This window comes from Telmatherina bonti, assembly GCF_933228915.1.
Source record: "Telmatherina bonti genome assembly, chromosome: 23".
Lineage (NCBI taxonomy): Eukaryota > Metazoa > Chordata > Actinopteri > Atheriniformes > Telmatherinidae > Telmatherina > Telmatherina bonti.
In genome coordinates this window covers 17,161,701-17,188,225 of record NC_136632.1, presented here as the reverse complement: position 1 = coordinate 17,188,225, position 26,525 = coordinate 17,161,701, and the positions used below count along the sequence as shown (strand labels likewise).

The window sequence follows — 26,525 nt, the reverse complement described above, 5'->3', positions numbered from 1 at the left end:
TATTATAAAAATATAAAACACAGAAATTAAGTCAAACATTTCTATATCCTCTATATGGAAACAACCCCCACCCTCCCTCACAATTTAGGAATCAGTGTTTACACCCGCACTGTACACAGCTTCCTTGATTGGATTTTTATGTATTTATCTGTTTTATTCATCAATCTTAACCAATTGTGTCTCTGTTAAGCAGACAGTATATTTACAGAAACCTGAACCACAGAAATTAAGATCCAGAAAAGCCACAGCTAGGGGAGAAACCTCATCACTTAAAGACAAAATGGATGTTTGAAACTAAAAATCAAACCATTTCATCGTTAATTTTTTGATTGATTAGTTAGCTTAGCATTGGTAAAACGTAACTTGGCTAAAATCTGTGCGATGAAAAATAAAATGGAAAAATAAAACCTACCAATTTATAAATCTTATGTAATCTTAAAGCCTGTTTGAAATAAAAATGTGAAACTTGTGAGACTCCCAGAAACTCATTGCACTCAGCTAAGAAATGGTTCAACCTGGATGATGGTAATATTAGCATTTGTGAGCTAAGCTAACTGTCTATAGCTTCATTTTTAGCTCACAGACATAAGAGCAGTGTCAATTTTATGAATTAACTTTACACAAGAAAGCAAATAAATGTGTTCCCCCAAATGTGAATTTCTTTGTTACACATCATTAAGGATTGATTTTGCTTGGAAAACAAAACTGGCTGTTGAAACAGTATTTATGCTTGTTCTGTGTTAGCATAAGTGATGAAGGAAGTTTTTACCCCCATTGTGGCCAGTCTGAGTCTATAAATGGAATGAACTGAAGGGAAGTAAAAATACCACAAAAAAAAACAAAAAACAAAAAAAACAAACAAACAAACAGATGGGTTCAGGTAAAGACGAATGAATTTAGTGACAATACCATTAATTTTATTTATATAATATCAATTTAAAATAGTTAAATATAAAAGGTTGAATATACACTTAAAAAATATCCCATTCTCTGAAACCCCTGTTTATACTATACTGTTACTGGATAGTTGAGTACCAGCCAAGGGAACAAAGATTAAACACAAAAGTACCATGATAATAAATTTGCAGATACTTGTCCTTCATTATGGACATTTTTTTACATGCTGCCCTGCTTGTCACAAAAGTTTGGCTTATTTGTTTTTCTTCTTTTCTGCACATACACAACATAGTTACTTTGCAATCCATTAAACATAAATAGATGTAATATAGAGGTTTCAGCTGAGTTGATTTCTGTAGCTTATGTTATATACAGCAAAAAATAAAATATCACAATCTTTTAAAAAACACAAGCTCTTCCCTGCGTTGGCACTGCTTGATTACAACATTTTTCTGACTTTAATTGTTGCTCAACAGAGGAGAGCGTTTATGTGATGCAACTGCAAAATGAGTCACACTACAATCAGGGAAGAGACACTACCATCACATAGACACATTACAGTAAAAAGCTGTGAACATAAGCAATGTATACCTCAAAATGTATCTTCAAGATTTTTTAAGTTAAATAAAAAGAATAATTTTCAAACCATACAGGTATTGGCACTGAATCTGTCAAAGGACTATTGGCAGTGTTGCCAGCAAGTTCAATGCATAAGTGATGCAGCTGCTTTTCAACTCCAGTTTACCTTGTGTGTTTTTGGTTGAATTTTGTCTAACTGAATTTAACTTAATAATGGGAAACCTCTAGTTAGTGAGTCCTTGCTTTATATAAGATGAACTGTCTCAATACAAAAATGACACATTAGAGGTATACCACCGACAAGACCAATAACACTTTGTAATGTAGAAAATGTTTTAAGGATCCCAGATGAGGTTGATCACAGCTTTATACTTCATATTGGCCTTGTGTACTGTTTATTAACACCACCAAATCAAAAGACAGTTTGATATGATTGTGTTGTTGAATGGGAAAAACATAGTTAAAGGGAAATCTGTACAACAAAAAGTATTTTTCAGAAGTGCTACAAACAGGCACTGTAATATATATGCTCTTTTTTTAAAATTTATTTTTCCTCCCCTTTAAAGGGAAGCCATCATCTAAGCCATTGACCTTTCAGGAGTCTTTTATTACTCTAAAAGTGATCAGGGGTGGGACGGAGTCTGGGGAGGGATGGCAGTGAGTTTTGGGGTGAGGTGTGTTGGGATTCAAGGGTCGGTGGCGTTGATCCTGACTTTTTCATGGATGGTCGTGCCTCGGTACCAACTGCAGTAGCCCTCCTTCTGCTGGATGCAAGCATAGTGCTGAGACTGGAAGCCGGTAAAGCCAAAGTGGGACAGCATGTCCGTCCATAGGCACTCGTTCTTTGACGTCACGAAGCAAGGCAGGTAGTGGCAGGATTTAATCTACAGAGACACAAGCAAGACTAAAGATGTACCCATGAAGCCGAAATATAACAGGCAAGAACTAATTGAGAATCAGTTTTTATTCTTAAAGAGAATTGATTTAAGAACAAAACAAAAAATTCTAAAAGAATAATGTTATATTGGGGGAAAAATAGGTTGCTTTCTTGGTGAGATTTAGATTGAGTTTGAAACCATTCGTGTATGCTAATAATGAAGCTAGCATTACTAAGTTATTAATTGTAGTATGGCAATTGAAAATGGAGAGAGATACAGGAGTACCAGTAAATACTGGAAGAAGAATATTAACTAGCTTCATTAAAGAGTCAGTTAAACAAAGTTAATATAAACTTTTATTCTTCCAAATAATAGCCGATGGCAAGCTAGCTTTCTGCTAATGACATTGAAGCAAGCCTAATGTTTTGTCTCTGTTTAGTATTGGTAAGAGTGGTGTCAACTTGTCTAAATGTTAGCAAGAAAGCAATAAAACATACTTTTCATTATAGATGATAGTTTTTATTTTATTAAACAGTACATTGATCATATTTTCATCTTATAGGCTCATACATACAAGTGAGTCCACAGTGCAACTAGATCTGTGTGGAGGCCAAAGAAAAATGAGCTAAAATGAGCCATTAGCATATGAAATATCAACACTGAACTGGGAAATGAGTGCTATACTATGACTTTGATGAAATAGCAATGGGGGAACATGCTTTTGGTAAAACTATAAAGGAATATCATCTTTAATAAGCTTGTTTGGAGCCTTTGCTTTCAGTCATTTGGTGCACCAGCGTTAAAAATCAAGCTACTTTTGTTTTTTTTAACGGCTAAGTGTACCCAGGCACTTTGTGCCTATGCTGTGGAATTTCAAATGAAGATGTTTTCCTGAAGTTTTTTGTAGTTTAAGGATTCAGGCAGACTTCACTCAGTCTTTTTCGTGCGTCATTACTCCAGGTGTTGGCACAAAAAGCAGCTTTTCGGATGAATGAACAGAACCGATTGACAGGAAGATTCACAACTGCTCTGAGAGGTGATGAACGGAAAGGCTTTATTTCATGGCAGCAAAGCTGAATTGCTCGCTGCAAAGAGCTGCACTCATGTGGATATGAATGCACCGGCAAATTCAATTGGAACATGAGAGGGCACACTTCCCATTTTGGCAACTTTTGTTCTCTAAGAACTAGAGTCTGTCCTCCACGGTTAGAAAATTTTCGACATAGTGGTTTTTTTTTTTTAATTTGGGAAAAGTAATTTTCTAAGTAGTACGATACATTTCCTGTTTTACATCTTTGTGAGCCATTTTTGGGGGACTGCAGATGACGAAGATGTGATTAAGTGTGGTGATGAGAACTTCTGGTGACACCATGTTGAATACAGCAGCTTACAACTGAGCTCTGTTGTTTTAAGTGTTAATTTTCCCAAAAGTAACCCAAAACTTGGCAAACTTACACAACCCTGACATTGCAACTTTTCTGAGAGGCAAAAGCAAGAAGCAGGACTTTATTTAGAATAACACAGAAAATCTGAAACAGCTGACTGTTATGCAGACTCCAAGTGATGCAGCTGACGTTAGCCTATGCAAACTCTGAGTCCAAAGTGTTAGCTGAACTCGAGAAGCTAAGGAAAACTAATCTAGATTGACACATGCACACCAGGCTATCGCTGCCAAAAATCAAATCCTCCATGACAGAACTAATGGATGAATAACTAAACTTAAAAAAAATAAATAAAAAAGGAATGGCTGCAGTTGGAAGGAAAAGCACTGTGGAGGATAGCGGGCTGAGACACCAGAGAGCAATATGGCAGAAGATTTGCAGAACAAGTCAAGACAGAAAACTTCAGCATCTATCAAGTGCCTGAAGGAAGTGAAGGAGAAGAGGCTAAGTCTTTTGTAAAGGAGCATACTTAGTTAGTCCTCCAGCCAATGCCTGAAGTGAAGCTACAAAAAGAGCGCACTGAACTTGAACAGCCCAGTGAAAGAATCTCTCTGCTCCTCCGAGATTGCTGATTGTCAGATTTCTGGACTACTCTGTGACTGACCATGATGACTCTCTGAAGTTGCAAAAAAGAGCCCAGGTGCAGGGCGTAACTAAGCAGCTAAAGCAGAACACCATCAGCACCAAATGCATCAAACCAGAACAGCTAAAGATTGTCACTATTGACAATGAAAAGATCTACTCAACGTTAACACGTGTCCTGCTGATGCTACAGGAATTTGGGATCCAGGTCTGAGTGGATGAGAGGGATCAGATGGAAGATGAGTGGTCCCGCTGGGAAAACCCGGCGGTGCTCTAAACTATGGATGTCAAGACTCAACTCAGTGGACATGAATGATGCTGAGTTACATCTTATGGAGTGGAAACATGGTGTAAACAGGGCTTTAGAGATGAGTTTGGCTTGCCTTGAAGTGACCTTTATAGGTAACAGACGAGAAAATTGAACTGAACGACCTGCAAACATAGAAAGCCATTTTATAGATTTGTCTGGTCACTGTTGTTGATTTAAAAAAAAAAAGGCAACGGATCTGCCAATGGACTCTGCTATTTTTATTGGATGTGTTTCCTAACCACCTGTTTACTATAGAGCAATGTTATATACTACATGTTTTGTTGATGGTTGCAAAAAAAAAAAAGGTTACTAGTAACTGGATGAAACTCAACCCCTTTGCTCGCTCAGTGGTTGCAGAAAGTAAAGCATGTCTACTTGATGGAAGTCAAGACTGCTCAGCTGCGGCTAAATCTACCCATTTGATTATTTCGCCTCTTCTACCTAAATATTTACATTTTATTCAAATGACTGTTACTATTACTATTGTTTGACTTATTTTTAAACATTTCCAGTTTTAGTGTTTAAAATAAGTTTTTGAAGAGTTGTGCGACAGATGGCACCCAATCTTTTGATTTTGTTTGTTTGTATTGTATGTTTTTAACAGGCATTCCACACAAAATAATATTCATTGTCTGTTAATATGCGCTGAGGGCCATAAAGTTTATACATACATACATATATATATATATATATATATATATATATATATATATATATATATATATATATATATATATATATATATATATATATATATATATATACACACACACAATATAATGTTTTCGCCTGCTTGTGTTTATAGACTATTGTCCTGAAGACTCTTTTGATAGATGGCTTTCTCTAGATGTCTTTGGGCTGCTGCCATCTTTACTCTGAACACAGTTTACAAGCAGTGGTATGCATTGGTAACAAATAGGTCTCTCTGCTAATCCACTTATACTGATAGTGGATAGTGTGTTAGCAGATGTCCAGGACACGGCTGTACAGTAGGCCATTTGTGAGATGGGTCAGCAGCTGCACAGCGGCAAGCTACATGCTTGAGTCACATAAAACTGGGAATGAAGACTTGAGCTGATTCCAAAGCCGTTACTTAATAATTCCCAATGATAGTAGTAAAAGTTGTTTTTTCCTCCATATCTGTCTCTGCTCAACATCCATCATGTATATTGGAAGAAAATGGGCCCCAAAAAAGAGCTTGTAATTCAGTCTTAATAAAAATAAAAGAAAAACCCTTGTTAGCTTGTGGTTGTCAAACAGTAGAATTCTGGACCTACTGGAGCTGACCCAGTCACTGTGAATATTAAAGTAATTGTTTCTTTAGCAATCATTAACAGGCCGCTAACAGTCTTTATGTAAAAAGTCAGCAAGCAGTTTTCTGGTTAATATTTGATGCAACACTGAGAAGCAGCAAACTCTAACTTCTCTTCTTCTTGATCCTCCTGCCTCTTCTTCTTTCTCTTGTCGGGCATACGGTGTTCCCACTCACCCTGCAGTTGCAGCCCAGCTGGTAGCGGTACTTGATTCCTTTCTTCTGCGCAAATGAGAGCCTCTCCCACCGCTCGTTCAAGTTGCAGAGCCCTGTGTAAACCTTGCCATCATACACACGGCCTGTTGGAGGGAAAAAAAAAAAGAAAGAAATTTGAATTTATTCCTCTGGCATCGTCATTTCAAACATGAGGTGAACTGCATAGAAGGCAATTACACATAAAAATACCAACTAAATAAAACAGTTTCATTTTCAGGGTTTCTACAGCAGTCTTAAGGTAGAAACAGCAGTTTTCTCAATATTATTGATGGTCACTATGCCGATCAACCCCACACTTGATGAAACATGCAACAAAAAAGACTCCAATGACCGAACCAGGAGGTAGTCGAGTAAAGCAAAGTGAATATTTGGGTCAGTTTGATCTGAAAACATGGTTGGGTTACTAAGCCATTACTAAGGTATCTTGCTCACTTAATCTGTCAGGAACCACTCTGATGGGGAAGCCGTGAACGCACACATGCTGTTGCATTATTTGCTAATTTTCTAATTCTTATTGTGAAACACAGGATACTGTAAACATTCCCTTTTAGTTGCCCTGTTTGTTTATCTATAGTAAGACAATCTCATATCGTGAGCCCGTATTAAACCAACACCCCTATTTTTGAATATTCAAAGGTCATCAAACAGTTATTTTTAGTGTTTGACTATTTGCTTCTTACCGACTCACGAGACAGGTGCACCATGACAGCCTGCAAGCGCTCAGGAACGATACAATTTGTCACTGTTTGTCTCCTCTCCAGTGCTGTCATTGAGTGGGAATTTAACAGCTCACAAATATGTGCTTCTTTGACACCCCCTGAACCTCCCACTCTGCCTGCAATCCCACATCGGATTACTGGAGTCATTCGCGGGCTGATTACACAGTGTTGAGAGTGTGACGTGCTCTTAAAATACTAATCAGTGCCAGAACGCTCAAAGCTTGATCAAAGGAGACTCAAGTGGCATCATCTTGCAGGCTCTGATGCATTTGCGTTTCTTTTAATGCAGCCCCGGTCATATGCAGGACTTATTATAGATGTCCGGAGAGTAGAGAAAGACATTGTTGATGTCACTCGCACCGGGCTGTGTAAACATAGCTGATGTTGCCTGGCAACGTTGGCTTGTTGGCTTGCACCGGGCGGTGGAGTTACAGTATTTACAGGTCGGGTCTTAGCGACAGTTATATACACCAAGCACTGCAGGGTCCAAAGTAAACTGCACCTCTGTTGGAAATGGCAACTCATAAAATTCTTGCGCTGGAAAACGCCAGCCGCTTCCCTCTGGCTGTTAATTACAAGTTGTAAGAGAGGGAAAACTGCTGTTCTTGGCCTGAGAAGCTGAGGGAAATGAGTTCACAAACATTTTAAAAGCCCCCTGCTTTGCCTTCCTTGCGCAGTGGCAAATGGTTGGTTATAAATAGTAGGAAAAGTCTGTCACAGGACAAATGAAGTCCTTTGGGAGGAAATAAGCAAGGGGAGTATCTTAGGTTAAACAAACCTGCAGTGATGGTCGTTGGATTCTCGGAGAGGGAAAAGGCTTTCACTGCCAGGCTAAGCATGCATAGTGAGATGAACTTCTGATAGATTTATTAAGTAGATTAATGCATGAGCAAAAAAATAAATAAATAAAAAAATAAAAGTCAAACGGCTCACCTGTGATCAGGTACTGGTACTTGTTGATGTCAAACTTGACGCCACACAAACTCTCAGAAGCGTCTGTGTAAATGTGCTGCACGTGCTGGATTTTGTCAAATCCTTTGTACATCTGCAGGAAAAAAGAACCAAAAGGCAGAATTAGGAGCTGCAAGAGTAAAACAGAGTCTTTCCTATGTGCTGCATGTCTGACTCAAGCAGATATGAATGAAGAAGGAAATAACACGCTGACTTTATCAGATAGCCTTTTTAAGAATGCCTACAGGGGAGAGGAAATATTATGCTCTGATCTTTACCAAGTCATACTTATGCTTGTGCAATGTCCTTTGACTTTGTGACTGTTTTAGCAGATAAATGGCCTAAAGTCAAGGTTAAATGTTTTCCAGTTCAAGTTAATTTTCATAGAACAGGAAATCCCTGTTTTGACACATGACTCTGGGAAAAAACCACAAGTTTCACAGTGTGAAGCGTTGAGGAAACCAAGGACGGATTTGTTGAAATTTGGAGGGATTTTAACCCAAGAGGTGACACAGTCTGTTCTACAAATAAATAACAGCACAAGCCCAAAGTCTTGTATTGTTCTGGAGAAAATGTGGTGATAATAGCCATGTTCTTTTTTTAAATTTATTTTTTTAAACAAAGTGAGATTGTACTGATGTGGTGCATGACTGACCAAATGTTTACACTCAGTGCAAGGAGTTTGGTAGAGCTGTAATGCCTATAAGCCCATTAATCCTCATGCCTGGCTCTTGTCTGAGCAGCAGGCCGATGTCAGCATCTGTCAGAAATATGCAGCGTTATGCAAGAACGTAGAGGAAGTGTGGAACCGGCTTTTGGCAAAATATCCCAAACTGCTTTTCAGCTATCACATATCAGCTGAGGGGGTGGAGAGATGCCGCGGGAACTAAAGATATCTAACTTGTAGATGTAAATCTTTTGGGAAGCAGTTTATGTGTATGCTGTTTCTGAACATTACCAGTGTGTCTGCTGTTTCATATACAGATCTGACACGGCATTACCATTTAAAATTCTTATTCTAGCATTAGGCCAAGCTAACATTTACTTCTCAACATCCTTAAGTGTGACTTTAAAAAAAATTATTTAAAAAAAAATCTTTCCTCTGTGATGGACTGGCAACCTGTCCAAGGTGTATCCTGCCTCTTGCCTGCTAATTGCTGGGATAAGTTCCAGGTTCCTCACAACTCTGGATTGTACTAAGCGGCATAGAAAAGTGATCAATTAATGGATCATTGCTTCATCTGCATTCTTAAAAAGAAGCCATAGTTGGGGACAATTAGGTTAGCTTACATAAAGACTTAAAGAAAGCTTTAAAAAAAAAAAAAAAAAAAAAAAAAGGATATTTGGCTTTTTGTTATTTGACAGTAGAAATACATTTAATCTACTTTAGTTCTCAATGAGTGGTTGACTTTTGTGATTGTCAAATAAATGTATGCTTCATAAGAGTCTTTAAGAAAAGCATCTGTCATTCCTCTGCATAATTAAGCAATGTTTGAATAACTAGTGTCAAGTCTTGTCAAGAAAGCATGATGGTAACTTTATTAATTATGGTCCTACTTGGAGTGAAACTGTCAATAGAGCAGCAGTATGAGTTGAGGCTTGGATGATTTGTGTTTAGAAAGAGGTAGGTGGCTTTAAAATGACTGTCCTCTATTCATAGAATCACCATCATGGATTTGAGCTACAGGAAAGGTTTTTACTTCAAGAAAAGCCTGGTAAGCTGTTCTGCTCTACTTCCAGTGTGCTAAGCTGAGTTAACCGCAGCAGTCCTAGCCTCGTACATAGCTCCCAGCCATGAGACTGGTATTAATCTAATCTATTTCAACAAGAAAGGAAGTAAGTGTCTTGAACTAAAATGTCTTAGTGAGCTCTGTGACAAATCTCGGTCTTGCTCTACTGCACTTCAGCAGAATAGTGCTCACCTTCATCTGCTTGACTGTGTAGCGCATTGTTCCAAATGGCCCTTCGCTCATGTGCTTCTTGCCCACCACTTTAGCTCGAATCACTGTGAAGAGAGAGACGGCCACATTCCAGTTAGTACACAAGTTTGAGCTTTTCTTTCCCATCAACTAACGCTACACCTTGGCAAGTAGGAGGCATTGGTAAAGCCCATATAAATACGATGTCAGTACCAGGCTGGTACCATTAGTTAATCAGTTTATCTGATTTTCTGCATTGCTGCATTGTTTACCAAGAAGGACTGTGGGGGTACTAAAGAGAGGGGAAATTAGCAGTCAAGCGTAAATCCACATGCTATAATTTGTTATTCAGAAAGATTTTGTTGTTGTATTTGATTGTTTGGAGTTTTTTTTTTTTTTTTTGGGATGCAACTGGTACATATTTGAATAATTTCCCGTCATTATGCAGATTTAATTTTCAGAGGTCGAACGTGACCCCAAGCAGACTGTCAAATGTGCACATTCTGTTTAAACAGAACTCTGTCAGTATTAGCATCAGGCTGATAATTATCTGTGCAGAAAACCCTCATGTACATGGAGGTGAGGTGAAAATGCTTGGAGATGGCTTTGATTTGTTTGCTTTCACCGACGCTGGAGAAAGGGGGCTCATTGTGAACAGTCGGGAACAGGGAGTGTAGAAAAGAGCTGATGTCTAGCTACTGACTGGTGCTGCGGGTCCTGCATAAGCTTTCAGTTCTCTGATGTTCACCTGCTGCCCAAAGCCAACCAGCCGCAGACACAACTAATGCTGGACATATTTGTTATCTTCTCCCAGTGGAATTTCCTTCCCACATTCTTTGGGAGGGTCAGATTCCCCAGAAAGAAAGGGTGGAAAAAAAAAAAAAAAAAGAGCAGCTTTTCATCCTTTTTAACTAGAGAGAGAAATGAGGCATGTGGCATCTTCTGCTGGGTCTATATTTGTCTTGCTGCTGAATGGAAGCTGGGCAGCTCAAACAGGAAACTGTTACGGCATGGCCACCCAAAAAGGGTGACCACACATTTATTCTGAACATGATGTCCTTGAAATGAACCAAGAGTTTATTTGAATAACCAAAAAAGAAATCTTACCTCACTTTAAGCCAGTTCAAAAGAAAATTGCCATCTAGCAGCTAATTAGAAAGACATTACTGATTTAACTATCTAGCAACCACACTGGCAAGAGCTGAATGTTTCAGTCTGTATGTGAAGTTGCTCATCTCCCAGTGTTGTATAATCAGCTGTTGATTTCCACTGACAGCTTCACAAGAGATTCAACAAGCCAGCCAACCACAGGTCTTAAGATTAACATGTTACTCCCTATCTGTGCTCTGCTTTCCAACCTTTCATTCCAACCTGCTCTGATCCACTTGTGTATCACATCTTGTGCGCCACTACACAATTGGCCTCTGCCAAATGTACCCAAAAACTGTTCAACTGATGTCTGCCGACGCTATTACAGCAAAGCCTGTATCATTATTTTTAAGTTTTCCTAAAACCCAGTTTAATACTCTAGTCTGAATTCATAACTATCCCCAGGAGAAACATGTTCATCCTGAAAGAACCGCAGCTCGGGCGATTCCACTGAAGAATATCCAGATAGGTCCCCTTCATGTTGGCCAGTAATTGGTCAATTTTGATGCTGCTGCCATCACCCAGGGGAATATATAAAGGGCCTAAGCTCCTCTGAAGATGCAGTATTTGTGTCATTACCCTCTGCTTTCAGCAGTTGTTTTTTTTTAAAACACATAACTCAAAAAGTTTATGTGAACATTTCAATAATCTCACATGACCATGATTCAACTTAGGATAAGATATGAGTTTTATGAAAACCTATTTTAGCTTCAAAACTTTTTTATTTAACAGTTTTACCTCAATTACTTATAAATGTTCATGATAGCAAACCAGCATGAAGTCACCAACACCAACTTTCACTTTCAATCGCTCAAAAAAAAACAGGTAGCACTGTCTAGGACTCAGATATGGTTAAACGTAAATTGGTGATCATTACATGGACTGCTTACTTACATAACTTATACTCTCTCGGTGATGGTTATTACAACAGCAACGTAAGGGTTTAGACACGTCACTTATGAGCTTCATATATAGCCTACAATGCTAGTCTGTTTTTTCTTTTCACTTTGTTTTCAGCACTGACCACAAGTAATAGGCTATTTGAGCTATGTGCTTTTACTACACCAAGCTTTTGGGCAAACGTGATGTTGCTGAGTTTGTTTAATTTGGAAACTTTCAAGCCATTACACCTAAGTAGCTAGCTAGCTAACTAGTTAGCCTTGCTAACAATACTTAGATTTCTATTTTCTTTTTTTTTTTTTTTTTAAATTTTTCACGCTGTAGTCATTTTTACTAAAACAGCTTAGGAATAAAAGAGAGACACTTGTTTAAATAATTTAAAATGTTAGCATCTATAGCCTTACAATGAAAGACTAACAGTACAAACGGGATCACATCAAGCAGTGAAGTTGTGTGGAATTACAGGTCAGTGTAGTGACGTACTGAAGGGTATTTTTTGCAGAGAATCTGACACACATTTTTCAAGCGTGGGAAGTTTTTTATGATACAAAAAAAAAAAAGGAGAGAAGTAACCAGTTTCTGACTGAAAGTGAATCCATTTTTCATTTGGTATCTCCTGCCTAGTGCAGGGGATTACACAGGCTTGAATACAAATGGTAAATCTTAAAGTGAGCGTGTAATTTAGTAAAACATTTATTTCAGCCTACATAAAATGTAACTAACTGCAGGCAGGCGAGAAATAGGTTGACTTCGTAGTGTGCAATTGCCTGTATGTGTTAAGTAGAGAGGAGAAAAAAGAAAGGGCAATGGGGTTGGTGACTGAGATTTTAGTATGGAGAAAGTTGTCTAAGCTTAAGGAGGCAAGTGGGAGGAAAAGGAATTCTCAGTACGACACATCACCATGCTCAAAAATAAACACTGAAACCGAAACCCAGCTGGAGAACGTCATGACAGATTGAAACGTCAGGAGCAGAAAGCATGTAACGTGCTTTAACAAGCTGACTAAATGCAAATGAAGCTCATGAAGCAAATGCATGTGGTTTGTGTTTCTTTTTTCTTTCCTGTTCTAGTCACCTGCAGCACGACCTCCTTTGCAGAATTATTTCAATGTAACTGCTTTGAGTATCTGAGAAAGATGCAAACACAAAAGTGCACGGCACCTGCTGCAGAGGCGCCTTCAATGAGTGTGTTGGCTCTATCCTGTTAATACTTGAAGTCCTTGGAGCTGCTTCAACTATCACTAAAAACTTAAAATTGAATAAAATAGCTGATCTTGTTACTGTTCAGTCTTTGACACATACTACACACCCAAACATTTTGCCAGATTTGGCAAACTTCAATGACCTCAGACCAAAATTTGACCTTAAATCTGCAAAATGCACCAGAACGAGCTGGATCCATGAATGATCTCTGAGGGTGTGTTACCTGCATCTTAGTGCCAATGGCTGAATTGGTCAGACTTTATTTGGGGTCAGGAAGCAGACCTACACAATATTAAGTGACTCTTCAACTTGACTACGGCTTTTTAGTGTATGTTGCTTTATCATGAACCCAACCTCAAAGTTAGGAGCAACCATGACAGTTTGGCAAAGACCTGCTGTTATCTGTGCAGTCGTACCACCTTTATACCTGCTTTGCATTTGCCTCTTGTACCGTTTTATCTCATTCATTTACTGTTGCTCAGCTGTCACTGACTGCTTCTCCCTATTTTAGTTTTTATTCATATTGGACAGGTGTGTAGTTCTTGCACTTATTATCCAAGTTTGTTTTGTTTTTGCACAGTTACAGGCTACCACTAATAATCAGTATGCAGAATAGATTAGCATGAATTGTTCAACTTATTGCTTAGTGGTTAAGAGAATTGTATTTACACGAGGATCTTTAGGTCATTGTCCATTTTCCCAGTGCTGGCCTGCTGTCTGATATGGGAAACCCCAAAGCACCTAAGTGGTCATTACAGTAGGGAGGGGTCCTGGAGATATGCCTAGGTCAGAGGATGGACATCCCAAGCTTGTGAAGATTCCAAACACTCTGATATCTCATATTTAAACTCACTTTTAAGAAAACTAAAGATAAATTATCAAAGCTTACATAATGGGAGTCTCGTTTTGGCTGAGGTCATCATCTACCACCTGCTGCCCTGCAGATGCGGAGAGAGGTGGCTGCTGCCAAAGGGAGTGGCCATTAATCAAATCAAACTGATGTAATTCCTGGGATGCACTGGTACAAGGAGGCTGTTGTCACAAAACTCTGGGACAAACAGTTCTCACAAGCCAGTTTTTCTAGGTATAACAAAACACTTCCAGCGGAGAGGGAGCTAACCAAGCATAAATGTATCGCATATGTATCTTAACCGCTAATATGAGCCAGCGTACCAGCATGTAAAGGTCTGCTCCCGTCACCTCTAACACTTGGAAACAAGCATCTTTAGAGCGATATTCAGCTTTAGGGTCAGAGCTCGAAGGTGAGCCTCTTATCTTACTTTGTGTGGACTTTGTGAAAACAAGTGCTGCTCACTTCCTCTGGTGAAAGGGCTTGTTAATATTAGCCAATTAGTTGTGTGTCTAAAATAGCCAGGTCATGGCCCAGTGCACAGGTGTGTAAGATGAACTGTCAGCATGTGTCCAGCCTGAGTGCAACCCATTTTAGCCAGCTAATGTTGTTGTAGAAGTTTTCAAACTGACAATACACAGTACAATTGAAAAAGGTTAAAAAAATTTAAAAAAAATACAAACAGAAAGCCAGATACCGGAGTGAAAACTGTAGTTGTCTGATCTTGAGACTTTTATGTTATTCAGAATCTTCAGTATTAAATGTTAAGTGTAAAGATGCCACTTTCAAAAACCTAATTTCCAGCCCTTTATCCTAATTGTGATTCATCAAGTGTAATGCCTGCTAGTGATTATGGGTCAGCGCCAAGAAAACAAGAGCAAGATGCTTTGAACTCTACTGTGGGTCTTAAACTGGGAAGATCCAGGCTTGTTGCCTTTGATGTCAGCAGTGAGATTTACAGGGTTTCTCAGTCATTGCATTACCATTTCAACCCCATACCTTTATGTTTTCCTGTGTCTGTGCTTAAATTAGGTTAGGTGATGAAAGCATAAGTACAAGTTTTAGTTTAAGGTTATGGAAAAGTGGTTTGATTAGTGAGTGAACAAAGATCTGTGGATCACACATCACTTACAAATGCAAACATGTCCCCTGCATATTAAACCTGAGACCTGATATAACAGATTAGGATTGAAAGTTTAACATGAAAATTTTCGCAACCGTCTGAACTTATACCATAACTTTCACTACACATTTATTTTGACTAAACTCAACCCAGATTAATGTATAACACAAGCCGTGATGTCCTTTCTGTGCAACCAATCACAGCCTGAAAATTGTTTTCCCTCAGAGGGCTGCAAGCATTTAAAGCAGACTTCAAGCTCAGCCAGGACCTTGAAAATGGGATTGCTGGGGCTCACAACTAATCACTGTCCACGCTGAAGTCAGCCCCAGTTTCTGCACTAGCAACTGTCAGTGGGTGCCAACACCATTAACTATCTGAAGTGCGGAAGGATTGAAAAAGGCATTGCAGGATGGTTTGAGAAAGCATTTTCACTTCACCCAACTAGGTCACTTGGCTTAAGATCCAGTCACTTGTTGACTGGGAGTTATGACAGAGACAGAGAGATAGATGGGCCATTCTCAGCCTGGATGGTCTCAATATTGTGTTTCAAAAGGATTTCTCTTAAAAATGTGTGATCCTGGAAAAGCTAAACATCCACCGCCTTCTTTTTTAGACACTATAAAGGATTCACCAAAGCTTTAGTGTGAATTGCCGCCCACATCAGAGCTAAACTAAATGATGTCTGCATACAAAAGGCTACGTATCTTTTGTGTCCTCCAGGAATGGACATGGGGAAGGAAGAACAGTCATTTTCAGTTTATATTTGGCAAACCCAGCAAAATGAAAGGGTGGTTGTGGTACTGACATAATCAGTCTTCAAGATGGGAATCACAACTTTGATGGAACAATGCAACCTTATAATGTGAATCATTTCATGTTGTTGAAGGAAGAAAAGCAGAAAGAAGCAGTTTTATTTAAGTATGATCTATAGCGTTGCAAAATATTCCATCAGGATTAAAGTGAAAATGACTGTACCTGACAGCTGCTTATTATCTTTGTATGTGTATGAAGTATGTAGCTAACAGGTCAGTTAGCTAAACTTAGCATAGCATGAAGACCACAAACAAGGAGACATAATTAGCCGGACGCATTTGAAAAAGTTCAAAAGCCCAATGCCAATATCTCTTAAGTTCCTCAGTTAAACAAGTTATCCTTAACTTATTGTGTAGAAATGATAAAATGTGAAGGTTAGCCTTTATTAGCCCAGTTTAACTGTGCTATAGCTTGCGTATTTAAAGATTCTCACCATGCTGGAAAGCACACAAGTGTGTTGTGAGAGTATTCCAATACAGGGGTGCTTGTATAGAGAAGGAATGGATTTTTTTTTCAAAAGAAAAAAATTCATTTCCTTGATTTATTTTGCATTGAAATTGTATGTAATCAGACAACCAAACACATGGCTGCAGTACTGAGCAATGTGTGTGTGTGTGTGTGTGTGTGGTTACTGAGCTTGGACTGAGAGATTATTGTTTGATTATGTTGCCAGGGTATTACAGTGCCTCATGACAGCCTCACATTCTGTGGTCGAAAGCTACTGAAACAAACTATCAGCTCAACTCAGAAACGCCATCAGCTTCCAAACGTGATGTTGCTTATCTACAAAACAAAAAAAGGATCCCTTCTAGATCACCCCAGCTACCCCTGACCGCCTGCAACCCTGAGATGCCCTCGCTCCCTGCAGGGCAGTTCACATAATCCTCAGGTCTTCGCTAGTGTTATCCAAAAACAGAGGTGAGGTGGGACTGGCGTTCCAGGCTAAGCCAGATCCTGAGTTCATGTTATTCTGGGTAGTCAAGGAAAGCGTATGCAGGTAGTAAAATAAGCTATGAGCCCCTTTTTGTACTGCTGCTTGTGAGCTGGAGTCCCTCCAACACAAAAATATCAGATTGTGCAAAGAAATGAGCAGGATTTGAAAAATATAAACCAACTCTGGGTTGTGGTCAACAATGTTCACAGCTCTCCCCAAAGATCCAAACTTATATGGATGTGAGCAATAAAATGGATACATTTAAAAAGACAGTTGAGGAAAAAAAAAAACCCCAGCTAAAATACGCTTTGCGTTCTCCATCATGTTGCAACATTTTCAGTCTGAAATGCACAGCTTGAGTTGGAGTAAAAGCAGCTTTTCAAAAAGCATTTCCTTCACAGCCTGTAAACCACTCAAGTTAGTTCCATTACCACTGGTTGAAAATAGGCATGTCTTACTACACATCTTACTAATAAAATGAAAAGTAAGCGTGTGTGGCTGCAGTTAGAGAACCAAACAAGCAAAAACTAGTTAATGAAAAATTCCAACGATCTGAACTCGTGTTAAAGATTTACAAAAGAGATTTACTAACAAGGTGGAGAAGTCCATACAGTCCTCCCCGTCTTATTTAATCGGTTAGAAAGGTTTGTTGACACGATAACTCACCTATGTCGGAGTTGCAGAAAGCGTCTTGCGGGTGCGTCATAGCGCACGAGCAGCCCTCCGTCAGCTGTCTAACCTGCAGGCTGCTGAAGACGACCAGCAGGCTGATCAGGTGCTTGTAGACCGACTGCATTTCTGCAAAGTTCCCCACTCCTCTCTGCTGCTGGACAAGAATGAGAAACCCGTACGGAGTCCGACTGGATCTGCTCAGATGGCTGCGGCGGGGATGAGCTCTGTGGCTGTAACCTCCAAGCCTGCACTGCTGCTCAGCTCACTCTGTTCAAAGCTGTTGCTTCTCTCCTTTCCCTGAACACGCAGAAGCGCGCAGCAGTACATATACTGTGGCGCGCCGGAGACGCGTTCACGCCCCCTCTCCACCTCTGCAGCGCGCGGCTGCGCCGGCCAATCAGAGGCCGGTGATGCCACAGGGGGATTCAGGATGACATAGCTAGTGGAACTTTTACCACACTTCATCTTATTTTCCCAGACGGACCAAATAAAAAAAGGGGGAAGAAAAACAACACATCATACAGGCTTTAAAGAAAAGAGAGGGGAAAAGGAGCCCATGGGTCTTTTTCTTTTACAGATAAAAGAAAAATACGTTCAAACATGATATTAGGTGAATAAAACATTAAATATACTGATGATATAATGAACATATAATAGTTGATTAAAGATTTAGTTAACTGTCAAAATATACCTGATTATAATCTTCTCTTCTTTCCTAAATGTTTATCTTAATCACCATCCAAAATTATTGACCCTTTTCACTTATTTGTTGCCAGGAAAATGTGAAATTCTGCTGCTTATTTAAACATCTGAAAGAGATAGAAACCATTGATGACAGTAACTGGAATCAACTAAAGGTTTTGATTGATTGCTCAGCACCTGTCAGGTCTTTGAATGTGATAGCCTAAAAAGAAATGGGGCAAATAAGTGAAGAACTCCTGTGATAGACTGGTGACCTGTCCAGGGTGTTTCCTGGTTCTCACCCTGTGATTGCTGGGATAGGCTCCATCTTCCATGTTAATCAGACTGCATAGTTAAAAAAAATAAAATTAAAATAAATAAATGGAGTAAATAAATAAATCGTTGGCAACTGTTGGTCTGCTGAAGACAGTGTTTTTTCTCTAGATGCACTGCATATACTGTTGAGATGGTTTTTTTTTTTAAAACATCTTTGCCACAGTTTGCTAATAGTTTGTATTCATCTCATTCATCCTTTGAGTAAGATCCATTTTTTTAATGGTAAGAATACCCAGAGTCCTCTATGGTCATAAGAACTGTGTTAAAACAGAAAAGAAAAGTTGCTTCTGACAACTGAAAGATTACGAGGAAGTCTGGCTCCTGGGATACAAATGTATAAAGATATGAGAAATGGCTCAACTCTTTGTTTCTGTGCTGAAACAGAACACAGAACATTTCCTCTTTTTTTCTTTGCTCATGTCTCATTTGGGAGTCTCTCATCTTTCCCATACCCGGACACTCTTTGTTATCAACACTTAGTATTTATGGAGACTTCTGAGGCAGAAATATATGTGACTGTTTTATATATAAAAATAATATTTAAAAAAAAAAAGAATAAAATAAAAAAGAAGCTAAATTGATCATATGAAAGGCAAATAATATTTTTCAATTATTCATCAAATGACTGGACCTAAAACACACAAAGAATGCATGTGACTGCATTGGTTAAAACCTCATTTTATTCTGATTAGGCCTTGTGTTTCACTTGAAGCACAGCCAGTCAAATCAGCCAATTAAACTCTTTTTCTTTGTCTCTATTGACTATGTTCACAGTCCTGTGCTGAGCTGTTATCGCTGCAACGGTTTATCTGCTGTGGGGCTGAGGGAGCTATGTTAAGAGTTGGCGCTACACACAGTTATATAAGCTACCAGAAATAATCAGGTCGGGGAACTCTGACCCTTAATGCGCCTTCATTAACAGTTATCTTGGTTTAAAGAGGCTGCAAGGCCAGATAGAGGATGTATGTTGCATTTAAAAACATGTTGATAGCCTTGTGTCAGATCTCAGTTTTAAAAAGTTTTTTTTTTAAACAATACAGTAGTTGTAAATTTTCTATAATATATACTAGTAACTATGCATTATATAGATAGTAATAATAAAATAACAAACAAGATATAAGACTGAAATGATGCAAAGGAATCATTCTCTTTTCGTTTTATCCTTTAACCTTGACTTATAGGTTAAAAGATGAAACTTTTAGCTCAACATGCATCTCTTTCTCATTCTGAGCTTGTTTTTTTTGTTTTGTTTTTGCAGTACATTCAGGTGTGATGTGTCAAAATACTCTGACCAGTAGATAAAAGGCAGAACGTTGACCATCTGTGGAAATTAAACATCATTGCCATGTTTTATCTGAGCTGCTGCTGATAGTCCAGAGCAGTTTGGATGATGCAGCTGCGGGACGCATGGCAGCTGCTGCTAACCATTGATAACACCCGCTCACATATTATTTCAGCTCCCAGCCTTCAGTCAGCGTCATTCCTTAGTGTTCATGACATTCCTTAGTTAGTAGTGGGCCTGAATGTGTGGCCTCTGGATTTACATTTTATGCGCCCAAATGAGGTGATGAAAACAAGAACTTACAGGAAGTCACTTGAGTGATTCACATAACGTATGACTTCATTCATACATAATGAGTGGAACAACCTTGGATTCCTGACATTTATAGCAAAGATAACAACCAGAATCAGACAAAAGAAAAAGCCTAAAAAGACAGCTTGCCCTCAAAAAGGAAATTATCTCAAACACAAGATACACTTACATATACAAAAGGTCAGCTGACGCGCTGCAATCTGCTTTGCTAGATAATGGAGATTTGACACTCACTCTGGTATTGTTTGATGCCGTTAGATCATATAAAACTGGAGAGATGGTTGGAATTTGACAAGACAAAAATACAGATATACCAGCATAAACTGGCATGGATGGACAGCTGTTGTTTTATCCTTTAATATACCTGTTACTTAATATACTTGTCCATTTTTAATAAACGGGAAAGTAAGTATTCGGATCCAACTGGAGACAAACTCTGGTCTTACAGTGAAAGTGCTGTCTGTCACTACCATGCCACACCAATCCAGCCTTAAAGTTAGAGCTGGTGATGCAACTTACTCGTTTCTTCTTACAAAATGCTGTTAAACAGCATTTTTCTAGACAAATCTAGTGGCTGTATGTAGCGCCATCGTGCAGCGCCACCATTACTGCAGTGGTGAGTCCTAATTAAGCATCTGCTGAGGTGGACAGTCATGAACATCTAGACTTGACATAAGAAGACTGGTCTACTGACAAGAGTATCTTATCTGGAGAACTGTTATTCTGTTTTCCATATTAGTTGACCATCAATGCAATGTGAACTGTGATTCATGTGTCAGGAACTGCTTTTAATAACATCTATTAAAAGCAATTGTGAGGATAATAAGTTCCTAAAAGTTGATAAAGAAATAACTGAAAACTGAACAATGGTTCTTGGTTTTCTATTTGGTCAGATAATTAAAGTAGTTTTGTAAAAACTAGTTTAGGCTGCAGGATACTACTGTACTCATTCTGGTTATGTTACTGGCAGTAATTATTTTCTGGTCACATAGTGGTCCTGATAAGAGGAAAGCAAATATCTGTAAATTTCACTATCTTTCAAGTTAGGTCTTTACTCCCAACAGCATTGCAGCTCCAGAAAACACTCATCTTTATGAAACAAAGCTGTGTTCTTTGCATTTTTTTTAACCACATAGAAAGTTTTTCACAGCTGTTTGAACAGCCAAGAATTGTGCCAATTCTTAATTTTTTTTTTTTTACATGATGTAGAAAATAGTCTAGTTATCATTGGTTTTCCTCTGAGATGCACAGAAATGCCACTTCAGCAATGGTGGAGGGTCTTCTACTTGTGTTTGCCTGGATTAGACTGTAGTTGCTCATCTTTTTCAGGATTGAACAACACATCATATTATGTTTAGTGCAAAATAAAACATTAAAGCAAACGGACCTTCTCACTTTAACATGGTGAACATGATCAACTGCTGCCTTTGACTCTAGCTCCAGAAAGTCATTAACAGTGACTGTGTGTTTGTTAGACATTGCGACTAGTTTTGTTTGTTCAACTTCCTCCTTTTGTTTGGTCCTTGCAGGGTTGTCCCACAAACTTCTATGTGATAAAAAGCTCAAAAGGAACTCGAACCATTATTACCTTCCTTTTGCCATCAAGTCTGTTTATGCTCGCTGGAATCTGGTAGAAGGTAGCAAGTTAACTTCATTCTCTTGTTTGTTTTAGAAGGAATTCTTGAAAATTCAGGAAATTGAACACAACACATTTAAAAGCTAGAATGATGGAACACGACATTTTTATAAACCACTTCACTTTATTTCTTGGATGGTGGCAGGAATTGAAAAGGGATTTGGGAGATTTTACATAAAGGAGAATTTTCCCTTTAGAGGTCGGAGTTGACTAAGGAAGGCTGCTCAACATCTGTGTGTGGGATCAGAGGGTCTCCTTGGCTTGAGATGTCCTCACAGGATAGCTTTGACAGTAAAACAAATGAGGTAGGATGCTGGGGCCCAACAAGAAGTTCTGTGTTTGGGTCATTAATATGCAAAGCTACATGCTCCATTTTACTTCACTGTCAGAAATGGGTTATGGGTTTGGTTATGTGTGTCTCTCACAGCTTGTCACTGTCACTTGAAACATGCAGTAAAAAAAAAAAGAGACCCTCTGGAAATGATGTCACCAAAGTAGGCCAACATACTGTAAGCATAATGCAGGGCACAGCGCTATCATCTGAAAAAGTCCAATTATAGAAAAAGGCTTGAATCAAAGCCAGCCAGCTGCCATTGTGCAGCAGAGGTCTTTAAGCCCTGTCTGATTTTGAGTTGACAAAAGAGAGCAGCGTGGGTGACTCAGAGGAAATACCTTTTATCCTACTGACAAGCCGCGAAAGAGACACAGGAAGAGTCCAAACTTTTTCAAAAAGAAAAGAGCACCGCAGGGAGCGACAAACACTGGGGGAGAACGCCTGACTCACTTGGTCCCTGTTGCACATGACATTACAGTTAAGTGGGACAGACAGGTTGACCAATGCCGTGCAGCTCTGTGGTGTGGAAAAGCCACGCACTGAAAGTTATGTCATAGACGACAAACATATTTAATTTTTGCATAGATCGCATCCCTTCTCAGGGGAAGTTGGATTCTTATAAAAGTGTAATAGTTGGGTTTAGTTTTACATTTCTGGTATCTCAAAAGAATTGACATGCTGCAGCTCTGCTTGTCATGTGCTAATGAAAAGGTTAGTTATCACAGTTACAGGATTTGCCCAAATGTGATCTTTGTCCAACATTCGCGCTCGTTTAAGCATTGCTGATGTTTGTCTTTTTGGTTTTGAACATAATCTCTCTGGAACAATACAAAATGATCTTATTGCTCTGATTGCTGTTTTCCTTTCACTTCGGACCTTTCTTTCCATATTCATTCATAAGCTTGCCCGGGGATTGTAGTTTTTTTGTGCTGTGTGGCTTTCCAGTTTCTTCAAAGTATGCATGAATGCTGTAAAAATAGTTGGTACCAACTTAAATTCATGTTAAAGCTGGAAAGAAACCTAGTTGTCAGTGGTTAAACTGCATTAAGACATGTCTAATTTATCTTGTCTTATGTATAGATTATGGTATCAAAGGGTGGATTTTACTTCACATTTCCTAAATCTAACTCGACCATTTACTGGCTAAACGTAACAAAACTATAAACAAAGATTTTTGGTTTTAATTGAAACATCTTCGTCCACAAAGAGATGCTGATGAAGATTTCTACACCCTTACATTCAAAATTACACTAAAAGGTGACATCAAGTGTGACATTAAACATTCTTGAACAAATGGGCACATCTATAATAGAAAGTTCAAAATGACCAAAACAATAAGATACTGTAAGGAAAACCAATACATTGCACGGAAAGATGCTTTAACAGGGTGTGGGTTGGTCATGTTTGGCTTCCTGTGTGGTATAAAGGGGATTCTGTACCCAAGTTCTGCTTCATCCAAATAATATGGTACCATACAAGCTGTTCTTGGATTGGGATCCTACTTGTCAATCAGTAGACTCAAATGATGTAAAAAATCATTTAACCCGGGTGTCGCTTAGGAAAGCCTGGAAAAGTTGAGTTGAGCAACAAAGACCTTTTCATGACAAAAAGGATCTGGCCGCTGTCAGAATGAATATTTTCATCACTGTTGGTACTATTGAACATAAGTCTGAACTGTTTAAAATTAGCTCAAAGCTCAGGATCTGAAAACTGTCGGTACAGTCAGAAATTAGTTATTGTTCTAGTTTCCACCCTCCTACTTTCAGAGGAAATGATATCAAGACCTGGCCAAGGTTTCCCCACGGCTTAAGTCCTCCACTTTGCTGAACAATTCAGCAGATGCTTATTGGTTTCCGACTCTGGCATGTCTGTCATCTGATGTGGAGTTAAGACATCAGAGGAGGAAACAAAAACATGGCCCTGACCCATGTTCCCATTCACAATGGGACTCCCCCTGTAATAAAATATGATGAACGGTCAGTTACTTACCATTCAGGCGGGCCAATTGCAACCACAGCGCTCACTACTCAGACGCAAGGTCCACTGCTGTACTCTACTGTACATATTTGGTATGTATGTGGTCAGGAAACCCCACAAAATGACTGTTATATTACAGCATGAGACAATGAGACACCAGGCCTGACCATACCTTGGTCATATGACGGCATGGAAATAGCTTTGTGGAATTCCTTAAGGTTGAGGAAATGCCTTAACTGGGTGCAATGCTGAGCACAGTAAAACGTCTTTAGCACCATTACTCAGGAATGAAAAGGGAGAGGGGTACTATATTTCACATAGTCAGGCATTGTGATTCTAATATTTATTATTCTCCTTGGGTGGGGCTGGAAAAACAAGCTGATGTTTGCATCTCTCAGGTCCAATCAGTCAGCTCTGAGTGAATCATATAAGGCCTCTGTAGTAAATGTATCAAAACATCAAGCTCAAGTTTCAGGGAGGGCAAAATTAGTTTTATCAAATGATTAACTACAATAATCGTATCACATATCATAAAACCTGCACAGCTCACTCACCAGCTGGTTCTTGGGCACAGCTAACAGACGTGCCTTTTCACAAGATTTCTCATTCAAAATTCATCTGCAGAAATAAGATGGCATTTATACAATACTCTACACTGATTGGCAGATTGATTCTGGGATGCAGTTGATGTGCTCCAAAGGAGATATAAACCATAAAAAAATATCATCTGATTAAATAACAGCTACTCTTTGTGTTTTGAGAAAAGAGAAAAAACAGAGCGCATGTTGAGTCTCTATAAACTATTCTACAAGTATCCCAGTGTGCCCAGTTAACTATTTTCTTTTGAGTTAATCTGGACATCGCAGTTAATAGAGCCGGTTTCCTCCATTCAGAAAACTATAGTTTGATTCAGCAGCATTTCTCAGGAAGGTATGTGTGGGAGGAGGAGAGAGTTGATTTGGGGAGATGTAAGAGTGAGTCACTGATAGGTCAGAGGCCAACAGGGTCAAGAAGGATCACAGGAAGCTGGCGTCACACACTGGGAGGGTCGAGGGACTCGAGCAAATCTAAATTTAGAATTGACACTGTTATTGTGAGGTCTTTTTTCTCCCTTTTTCCCCCCTTGAGGGAAAGTTAAGTTTCATTCTTACAGTATCCCAATTCTGACATAAAACAGTCAGTCAGAGTCAGTTGATGACTTGCTGTTTTAGAAATGAGTCACTTAGCCTTTGCATTAATAAAGTCTAAAAGCAACATTTTGTTTTCCTCATAAGGGATGAAAAGGCATCAAAAGTGACTGTTTATCCTAATGTATGAAGCAGATGAATATTCAGGCTCTAAAGCAGGTTTTTGTTTAATCCTGGTCCTCAGGATCTCATCCAATGCAATGCACATTTTTCCCCCACTTGTATTAACACACAGTGCAGCAGTTCAGTAAATCTAAGTCACAGGGAACTGATGAAGTATGCAAACATGAAGGAAATGACATCTCATTCCGAGGTTAAAAAGTGAAACAAAACCTTGGCCGGTAGCAAGCTTCTTGCTAGTATTGGACATTTTCTAGATTCCTAGGATCATCAGAAAATCACTCTAAATAAATGCTCATGATGCAATGTATTTGTTAGACATGTCATTAGGTAATTAGGTTGCTATCATGTTGTCAAATACATTTCCAAACTGCTATGTCAATTTTGAATCATTCATATTTCATTCAAAATTTTTACAGACCTTATCTCTGGTTTGGACATTTTGGTTGGACTTCCTCGCTTCCCCTTCTGGTAAAAGTTTGTGAACAAAACTAGTGATTTTCAGTTTGAATCAACAAGGTATCAGTTTTTGATACGGTGAAGTCGAACATGACGTAGGTTTAGACAGAACATGGGGAAACTAATTCTGACTCCTTGTGTGGGGATTGGACTTTAGAGCTAATTTATTTGCAATGTCAAGAAATTAATTAAAACTTGGGGCGAGATAGTTTCTCCCTTCATTGTTTCCAAAAGGTACAAGTCGTCCTCTACAACAGTGGTGACCAACTCCAGTCCTTGAGAGCTTGCAACGATAAGGAGTTTCCTTGCTGCAACACACCTGACTCAAATCAATGGGTAATTAGCGGTTTTGTTCAGAGTTTACTTTCAGGCTCTGCACAAATCTGCTAATTAAGTGCTAGCTTGTAGGATGCCACTCAGTTCTGAATTCTTGGCCTCTGCTGTGTTGCATACATCAACTATATGAGATACATCAGAAGTTGTAGGACTGCGGCTCTCGAGGACTGGAGTTGGGCACATCTGAACTAGAAACTGCTGCCTTTCTCACTATTAGCAGGATGCTAATTTGTTATCTGCTGATGGATGGAAATAAAGATGAACATATCCATGGTTTCCTCTAATGAGATTGGTACAAAGTTGTGCAGTCATGCCTTGAAGCTATTTTGAATCATTAGTTCTTTTTTTTTTTTCCAGAACTTGAATGAGTTTTTAGGTGATAAAAACTGTCTGAGAAGGAATTTATAGTACTCCTAC

At 38.9% G+C, this 26,525-nt stretch overlaps 2 protein-coding genes across 3 annotated transcripts in view; one reads left to right on the top strand and one right to left on the bottom strand.

Moving 5' to 3' along the window:
- The window catches only part of syn3 (synapsin III), a gene marked incomplete at both ends in the record, with an annotated part of 114,138 nt that overhangs the window by 52,493 nt on the left and 35,120 nt on the right, over positions 1 to 26,525 (top strand). The window lies entirely within an intron of this gene.
- On the bottom strand, positions 108 to 17,733 carry LOC306773300 (metalloproteinase inhibitor 3). 2 transcript variants are annotated; one of them, XM_079263080.1, is made up of 5 exons: positions 17,443 to 17,733; positions 9,809 to 9,891; positions 7,869 to 7,980; positions 6,178 to 6,299; positions 108 to 2,360 (listed from the first exon to the last, which is right to left on the bottom strand). In XM_079263080.1, exons 1-5 carry the CDS (start codon positions 17,570 to 17,572, stop codon positions 2,163 to 2,165), a joined length of 645 nt encoding a protein of 214 aa, XP_079119206.1. In that variant the 5' UTR covers positions 17,573 to 17,733; the 3' UTR covers positions 108 to 2,162. The 2 variants fall into 2 exon arrangements, with proteins under 2 accessions (XP_079119206.1, XP_079119207.1); XM_079263081.1 differs by having other exon boundaries at positions 2,229 to 2,360; positions 6,111 to 6,299.